This window comes from Sinocyclocheilus anshuiensis, unplaced genomic scaffold (assembly GCF_001515605.1).
Source record: "Sinocyclocheilus anshuiensis isolate Anshui unplaced genomic scaffold, SAMN03320099.WGS_v1.1 scaffold718, whole genome shotgun sequence".
Lineage (NCBI taxonomy): Eukaryota > Metazoa > Chordata > Actinopteri > Cypriniformes > Cyprinidae > Sinocyclocheilus > Sinocyclocheilus anshuiensis.
Window position 1 is genome coordinate 290,637 of NW_015546102.1, and position 9,562 is coordinate 300,198.

The window sequence follows — 9,562 nt, forward strand, 5'->3', positions numbered from 1 at the left end:
GCTAGAGTTAGAGGGTCAAATGAAGATGAAAGAGATGTGTTTTCAGCCGTTTCTTGAAAATATTAAGGATTGAGCTGGGCAGGTCATTCCACCAGGAGGAAGTAGATTTATTTTAAAGACCAACAGTTTAACATTAAATATTGAACATAAACGAACACGTTAAGTATAAAGTATTTAAAACGGGTAAGTTCATATATTTGGAGTAAATTTAAATTAAACAGATACATCAGTCATACAATGCTCCGGACCGTGCGCCCCATGATGAGCCCGACGCACCATTTACAAGAAAAGATAAGTGTCTGTTTTGCTTATATATCTACACCTTTCACTTTTTAAGACTAAAATAAAAGATGGATTTATTGTTCTTCCTAATTAAAAAGCACAACAACAATAAAACAGTAGGCTACAATGACAAACTAGCTTACATAACTTTTATTAACAAAAATGAATAAGACGAGGCATGGCATAGGATGCTGTATATACTGACTAATACATTACAGAATGTTTAACAAACACTGAGGAATCAAATAAATAATAATAATGCTCCGTCTGCAGCGTGCACCTTCGCGCTCGCGCCTCTCTTCACGTGATCAGTGAAATCTGACTCCTGCTACAATGTGCCTCGGCCATGACCACGTCAAATTTTAACTCGCACATTCTCAAAAATTGGTCGCAGTCTAGAGCCCTCTATATAGGCCGTTCAGATTACTTGTTAAAGTGCAACGAAATACCTTATATCAGCAGACGATATGTGCCTGTGTTTGTGGTTGGAGACTCCTTCACCGGCTACAGGCTCCTCTTTTGCACGCGTGCGTGCGTGCGTGCGTGTGTGTGTGTGTGAAATACAGTGCTGAATGAAAAAGCGGGGCAATTTGATAATAATAGCAGAATTATAATGGGCCGCCTAATAATAATAATAATTATTAGTATTTAATACATTAATAGGAATTCTCCTATTAATGTATTAAATAATAATAATATCCTAATATCGTCTTGGCTATCGACAAAGACATCTGCTATCGTCGATATCTCTGACTATCGTCGATACACGATACTATCGTCTATCGGCACAACCCTACTTGGCAACCCTACATCCAACAAGAGCTACCCGAGTCAGCTTTGACTGATCACAGGTCGAGAATAAGGAGAGATGACTGACAAGACCATGCTGGAGTGTTTGCTGCTCAACAGATTCTGAGCTCATTGACAAATATTTGATCTTGTAAGATGTGCTACCTTTACACAGAGTGCGTGTGATCGCGAAATCGAAAGTGAAAGTAAACCGCGCAAACGCTCATTCAAAAATATTTAAATACTCCGCATACTGAGAGCGGCTCCCTGATGCACCAAAATTATATACAATATTAGAATGTTTACTGTCAGTCAATGTCTGTCAGTGGACACGAGAATCGCGGGAGCGAAACACATGTTGCGGGAGCAGGTGGCAAAGGTCAGAGATTCAGCGGGAGTGGGATTAAGAAAACTGCCGAATCCCGGACATTTTGAGCAAATAAGAAATCCCGGCCGGACGCATTTTTGTAGGTTCAAAAAGAGGACATGTCCGGGGAAAAGAGGACGTATGGTCACCCTAATTTATAATCTATTGCTAATCGATGTATTCTTTTTAAAGTAGCATATGGAACATATTTTCTGCCTCATTCTGTGACAAGAAGCCTCATCAGATCACAAAAGGGAAGCATGTGAAAACAACATGGACACTCTCGTTACTACAAAGATGTGTTGGATTTGTATTATTAGAGCTTTCCGACTTGTTCACATGCATTTTCTCAGTCGGGAAATTATTTTTCACGTGCGGTGCCAGTGATGATGATGCTTACGTCCGTTTCGGGGAACCAGAGGACAAATATTTTAATCGATCGCTCCAGCATGGCACTGAAATGAGGCACCGAAATCTGTGTTCGGATTCGGTTCTAGTACATACCGGTTACATAGGTACCGGTGCCATATTGGTACCGGGTTTCGGTACTCAACCCTAGCAATTGGGCGGGTTTTGTTGTGACAACCTGGCAACCCTAGCATGCATCTTTACATAAAACAATAATATAGTGCTCCAATCAGTTCTTAAAATAATGACATATGACATGACGCTTGTTGGTCCAAATAAAGAAGATTAGAAGCCAACGAAGGTAAAAGGCAAGATTAGAGAAGCGGTCCTCGGTAAAATGACGAGCACAACAAAAGGTTTGAATTGTATTGCTGTGGTATAGTGGAACACAGCATCTTCTCGACACAGAGAGTGTTCGTATTTCGTGGGCTGGCGGGGATTATGCTAATGTGTTACCCAGTGACGTAGATCGGTAACAGGCACAAGATTTGAAAATATAACGACTCGTTAAGGCGATTCTGAGTCGACTCTTTCTTTTGAGAGACAATATCTTTATTTATCATGTTTTTGATCTTTAAGGGTGTAATCACACTAGGAACGGTTGCCTTGAACCGAGCGCGATTATCTCCCCTCCCCACTCCCTGCACTCACAATTGCACTAAACTTTCTGGGCCGCAGCATGCTTACGTCATGTACGAGATAATGGGGAAAACCACTTTTGCTAATATTCTGCCGAATAATTAATAATAATTAATTTATAAATTGTTGTGCATTGATTTTCACTTGTATGTATCAGAGAATTATTACGGAGGCAGCTGACGTTAATTAAATAATTTGCAGCTTTACTCGCAAACTACATTTCCTGTTCATCAATAAGGTGAGAACCAGAGCCATTATAAACCTAAATATACTTGATTGAATTAAATGAATTGAAAAGTGTAGTGTAGTAGTAGTAATAGTATATGTTTGCGGTCGTAATGATGACAGTAGCGCACACAAAACAGTATTTGATCCGTGCTCCGGCGCGGTTAGCGCTCACACTGCATGCGTACCGAGCCCAACCGAACCGTTCAAAACGCCTAGTGTGAGTACACCCTTAATGTTTAGTGTTTAGGCTATATAGTAAAGTCAGTTATCTCAAAAGGAAAAGAGAGAATTTGAACAATGTTCTCCCTGGAAATGTCTAAATGCATTTAATTTATGAGGTGATTCATAACATCTTATTTTCTGTATTCAGACAACAATGAACAACAAACTCATAGTGTAGTAGTAATAGAATATGTTTGCGGTCGTAATGATGACAGCGCACACAAAACAGTATCTATTCCGTGCTCTGGCGCGGTTAGTGCTCACACTGCATGCATCCGCGCCCAAGCCCAACCGAACCGTGCCCTGGCCCACCTCTTCCAATCGGGCCAGGGATGGCTAAATGAACCGCGCCCGAGCATGGCACGGAACGCTCACACTAGTCAAACGAACCGGGCTTTGGGGGTCAAACACGCTCGGGCACGATTCAACACGCCTAGTGTGAGTACACACTAAATTGTATAATGTGCACTAGGCATGGGCCGGTATGAGATTCTGACGGTATGATAACCTTAGATAAAAATATCACGGTATTGCGATTACAATAATTAGAATAAATAATTAAATTCTTCTTAATTAAATGCAGTTACTTAAGTGAGCCTAAACCTGCAGCTCAACAATAATCAGAACATAAATTCTTTAATGTAAAAAAAAATCCCTATAAATGAAAAAAAATGCAGTCACTTAAGTGAGCCTAAACCTGCAGCTCAATAATCAAAAATATAATCAAAACATAATTTCTTGTAAAAAATAAAATAAAAAAATTAATAAAAAATGCATACATAAACCTGCAGCTCAACAAGGTTTTTGGAGACATGCTCGCTTTCTACACATTCATCTTTCAGTCCAAGTTATGATGCAGGAATGTTCACCTTTCCCGGATTAAGTTTGGAGCTATGGTTTGGAGCGGTGAGGTAGGAGGATGTGTGCACATACACATGTAAGGAAAGAGAGCGTGCGAGTGTCTCACACACACACACGGCCTCTCCGTACAACACTCAAACAGTGGCAAAGTTTTTTTTTTTTTGAAATGCATGATTTTGAACAGATGTAAACAATGGCAGGAGGCTTAAAAGTATAGACGTGATACCAGCTAAATTTAATTATTGTACTAAATCGCAGAAAAGTAGGCTACAGTACGTACTTTAGACTGCTATTCCTCACTCTGTGAAGTAACGTGAGGGAGGAAACTAGTTGACGTTAGCTAGTTAATTAGCCATGTTATCTGCCTCGGTAGCAAGCCAAATATTGTTTTTGCTGCTAAATTATATAGTCAGCTAGTTTAATTTCATAGCTTATATATTTTTATATAAAAAAAAAGTAGTTTTTCTCTGTAATGAGGAAGTGAGTATTTAGTGGATTGTGTTTAACAAAGGGTTTAAAAAGAGTGACCATTAGTTCCACAAACACCGTATTGATATTCTGAAGTGGTGTAGAAAAAAAATAGCGCTGGTGTCGGAATTGGCCGATTCTTAGAATTTGGAATACTCTATGTAAGCTTACACTGCAAAATAATAACTCAAAAAAGATTAAAAGATAACATCATAATTATTTACGGAACCATTAAATTAATCACTTATATAATGAAAGCCATAAAAACAGACAATTAATCGTCGCTGCACACAACTGAGGGAGTCCTGCACTTTCCGTCATTGACGACACGTAAAAAAACTGCGCATACCGCAGGAACGGTATAACGGAAAATTTTAGTGGTTTTGAAACCGTGACTTTTCCAAACCGTGGTATACCTTGAAACCGGTTATCGTCCCATGCCTAATGTGCACCAAAGATTTTTTTTCAAGATATTGTTTTTGCTGCTAAATTATATAGTCAGCTAGTTTAATTTCATAGCTTATATATTTTTATATAAAAAAAAAGTAGTTTTTCTCTGTAATGAGGAAGTGAGTATTTAGTGGATTGTGTTTAACAAAGGGTTTAAAAAGAGTGACCATTAGTTCCACAAACACCGTATTGATATTCTGAAGTGGTGTAGAAAAAAAATAGCGCTGGTGTCGGAATTGGCCGATTCTTAGAATTTGGAATACTCTATGTAAGCTTACACTGCAAAATAATAACTCAAAAAAGATTAAAAGATAACATCATAATTATTTACGGAACCATTAAATTAATCACAATTATATAATGAAAGCCATAAAAAACAGACAATTAATTGTGATAATCGCCAAAGCCCTAAAACAGACAATTAGTTACAATTGTAACTAACAATTAATCGTCAGCCAAATTTCATAATCGTGACAGCCCTACCTCAAATCAAGCTTTATAAATGTTGTGATTTGCCTTGTAGTGGGCGGACATTAATACTCCCTTTAATCATACTATAACCAGAAAGAATGAGTATAATATAAATCAGAAAGAGTCTATCTAGATTAATCAGAACTTCTTTTGATTTATGCTTTCCACAGATAGATAAACATAAGCATCGCTGCTTTGTGATTTTTGAAGATCAGTCTAAATCCTGGGTTCTGTGGAAGGACATTCAGACAGGTAAATACAAACTTTTATATTCTTTCTGATTAAAAAAATGCAGATGCCCTGTTACTAGTCTATTGTGTCTTGATGGCATCTCTGAGGTGGGTTTTGTAATGAGATCTTGAACATCCTGACATAGATTTATATGCACCATCCACTGGCTGATTGTAATACTGGTTCTCTTTTGCTATAAAATAACATATTTCTACTTTCCTTCTGGTCATTTTAATAGAAGATCGGTCAGTTCTTCTATTAGGGTGCTGCTTTCATGCTGTCTGACTTGTGGTTTTGCTGTTTGCCGCCTTTTGGTTTCTCTTCCCTATGTCCTTCATTCAGCCTGAGTTATCTCTTAATTTGTCCCTGACAGTTGACAGACCTCAGAGTCTCCAGGCTTACTCAAACTGTAAGTCCCACATCGAGCCAGGAGACAAGAATAGGGAAGGTACCTATGGCATCTGTCGGTGTATCTCTTGGTAACAATTCAACAAAGGCGTTAATGCTTAGGCATAAAATAAAATTTCTCATAGTTTTATCTTCAGTTCTTATTTGTTTCAAGTGGCAGTTGCAGTGAAGTATTTCACGGTGGTGTTCACCATCAGTTTCAGCTGGCAACTATGGCATACCATTCCTCCTTTTGTGATATTTTGTGTGGTTTGAACAATTTCCATTAGTAGTTCAGAAATATTCGAACAACAACCCCCTTTAGTCACCTTTAGGCGCTGTCCACCTCTCATAAATGCAGTCACATGGGTCTCATTCACTAAGTATGCATGTGCACAAGTTGCGTATGAATGTTTTCAGAAACAAATAATGATTCACCTAAAACTTTTGTACAAAAATGTATTCTAATCCCATAAAAAAAAATGTAGGAACAACTAAAACCATGCATGCAAAAAGCACATAATCTGGGTGTCATTATCATGTTAAGATGAAATGTATATTTTGTCTTAATTTTTTTTCATATAAAATGAAAGAATAAGAAAACCTGTGTAATAGCTTGAGCATCAAGGTTTCTCTAAATAACAAAGCAGATATACAGTACATGTATGTACAGCTGCCTAATGAGAGGTCTGTAATGTGAATGTGTATAAAAAATGTTTATTGTGGTTGAATGTGCTTTTTAGGAAAGCACACTTGTGATTGCTCAAGGATGTTGCTTCTTTAGAGGGTGCTAAAGTGACTAAAGGCTGTAAAAGAAAGGTTGTGCATAAAGCCCTTATATGGAGATAGTTAGGGCACGTTTTATTCAAATGGCTAACCTCTGGCATGCTTATTAACCTCTGTCGCTCCAAATTTCCAAAATATTAGAATGAGGTTCTGAACAAATTCATTTGCGTATACATGTCTTGTGAATTAGGTGGAATTTTTGTTATGAAAAGTTCTCCTGTGCATACAAATATGAAATAATCTATGCAGTTATTAATGAATTTGCAGTGAAGACCCACTGTTTCCAGCTGTAAAGGATAAAACAGTCACGTACATCTGCACACTTAATTTTCTTTGTTCCTTCTTTCAGGGGACAGTGGAGGGGAAATGCTCTGCTCTATATGCCAGAATGAAAGCTCCGAGCCCCCCAATGAAATAGTTATCTGTGACAAATGTGGACAAGGTAGACTGTAACTATTTTACTTGTAAATCTGAGTCACTTCACTCAACAATATAAGGGATTGAGTTCCCCATTTCACCCGACAATATCTCTTCCATAGGATACCATCAGCTATGCCACGCTCCCATAATTGACTCCAGTGTCATCAACTCTGATGACAAATGGTTGTGCAGACAGTGCGTGTTTGCTACAACAACAAAGGTTTGTTGACGTTCCCTCCTATTGAAGGAATATATCTAAAGTGCATAAAGCCAGAGGTGTCTCTTTTCATCATGTGAAGAGTAGCAATTGCAAATCGATTGCAATTTTCTTGGCCGATTCCGATTTCAAGTGTGACCTACCAATACGGATTTTTGCAGATTCCAATTTTCTTTAAAGTTTATTCAAAATATTGTTGCAACAGATGCGGACCAAAACATTCATTCTTACATAAGGGTTGTGGATGTGGGATTTGTTGTATAATATATGGAATATAAAAACACTTTGTAGTCTTCTGTATGAGGTACAAAATTAACGTTTTGCTGCAACTGCTGGGTGAATTAAGAAAAAACTAATTCCCATGCCTCTCCAAGACTGTGTTTTTTGGAAATACAGTAAAAAGAATAAAATTGTGACATATCATTACAATTTAAAATAACCGTTTTCTATTTTAATTTATTCCTGTGATGGCAAAGCTGAATTTTTAGCACCCATTACTCCAGTCTTCAATGTCACATGATTCTTCAGAAGTTTTGGTGTTCAAGAAACATTTCTTATTATTATAAGTGTTGAAAACGGTTGCACTGCGTAATGTTTTAGTGGAAATAATGATACTTTTTTCTGATTTGAATAAATCTCCAGAGTTCTGACTCCACCTTAGAATTGAGTGATATATAGATACTACAGGCATGTTTATCTATCATGAATTGTTGTGGTTGTATCTCTGAAATCATAGAGAGGCGGTGCACTGAAGAAAGGGCCAAATGCCAAAGCCCTACAGGAAATGAAGCAGTCTCTGCCATACGCCCTTGAAGATTTAGTGTGGGACCAGGGCCACAAGACCAACATCCAGCAATGCTACTGCTACTGTGGAGGGCCTGGCGAGTAAGTGCAACACATAGACACTGTTGCAGAAAACAGTGTTGGTTAATATAGTTCTTCTCCTTAAGATAAACCCCACTAAGATCAGGCATTGGATCATAAGTTGCAGATGATTGTAGGTACAGAAGTCGTGGCCTAATGATTAGAGAGTCGGACTCGTAACCCAAAGGTCCAGGTGTGTGTGTGCACTTTGGATGGGTTAAATGCAGAGCACTAATTCCGAGTATGGGTCACCATACTTGGCCACATGTCACATGTCACGTCACTTTCACTTTCAGAATGGCCCCAGCGGAATTGTAATGACTCTTTCCTCCCACAGCTGGTATCTGAAGATGTTGCAGTGTAATAAGTGTAAACAGTGGTTTCATGAAGCCTGCATCCAGTGTTTTCAGAAGCCCATGCTCTTTGGAGACAGGTGAAGTACTGCTCTCCAATCATTTGATTAAAATGAAAGCCAGTGGTTGAAGTTTTGTCATTTAATTAACATTTACCTTCTTTATTCTCAGGTTATATCTATTTATTTGTTCTGTTTGTAATAGTGGACCAGAGTACCTCAAACGTTTGCCTCTGAGATGGTGAGTTTTTTTTTCTTCCCCCAGTTGGTCTTTACTGGCTATTTAATTGTTCATGTTAATTTCTTCTGTTTTCCATTTAGGATTAGCTTGTAATGCTTGTAATTCAATCTAATGTTTAGTTAAAATTTATTTTAAAAACACCAATCATTTAATAACACTGTTAAATGTATTCTCAAAATGAATATCCATTTTTTACGTAGTACATTATACTGTTGTTTTAGCTAAATTTACTTGTAGCATTTAAAATGATTTATTTGGTCTTAAGTGCCTTATTTTTTATTTATAGAATTGACTAAATAGTATAGAATTTTAATTTAAGCCATTATTTGTTGTTTGGATTATTGGCCAAAACACAAAAATCCATTTTACATACTGTACATTATAATGTTGTGTTGTCCAAATTTACCTGTAGGATTTAAAATAATTAAGAATGTAATAAAAATTAACATAATTAACACATTTTAATTTATTAAGACAATATAGTATTTCACATCTGCCATATATCAGTTATCCGCCGTAACTGTAAAGTAACTGTCGTCTTACTGATATCGGCCAAAATTTCTGTGCATCCCCAACTTTTTATTTAAATAGTTTCACCGAGGAATTTTTTGTTCCATCACATGTGTTGTCTTCATTCACAGGGAAGATGTTGCACACCTGAGCCTCTATAACCTGAGTGTAATTCATAAAAAGAAATACTTTGACTCAGAGCTCGAACTGATGACTTACATCAATGAAAACTGGGACAGGCTTCAGCTTGGCAAGGTATTGGTCTGGCTAGTCATTGTAATTGCATTAGTTAATCAGCAAGTGTTAATGTCCCTTCATTTCATTTATGGCAGTGATGGGCAAACTTGGCCCTTCCAGGCCACTTTCCTG

General features: G+C 37.5%; 1 protein-coding gene across 3 annotated transcripts in view; it reads left to right on the top strand.

Annotated features, from left to right (window-relative positions):
• Positions 1–9,562, top strand: part of mtf2 (metal response element binding transcription factor 2) — a 17,860-nt gene that overhangs the window by 4,116 nt on the left and 4,182 nt on the right. For 2 of the 3 annotated variants that reach the window (XM_016502221.1, XM_016502224.1), the window contains exons 3-9: positions 5,356–5,437; positions 6,939–7,031; positions 7,129–7,229; positions 7,963–8,111; positions 8,428–8,523; positions 8,615–8,683; positions 9,325–9,448. In XM_016502221.1, the coding sequence (XP_016357707.1) occupies positions 5,356–5,437; positions 6,939–7,031; positions 7,129–7,229; positions 7,963–8,111; positions 8,428–8,523; positions 8,615–8,683; positions 9,325–9,448 (714 nt within the window). The remainder of the gene's footprint in view (positions 1–5,355; positions 5,438–6,938; positions 7,032–7,128; positions 7,230–7,962; positions 8,112–8,427; positions 8,524–8,614; positions 8,684–9,324; positions 9,449–9,562) is intronic. The other variant, XM_016502225.1, reaches the window with a different exon arrangement.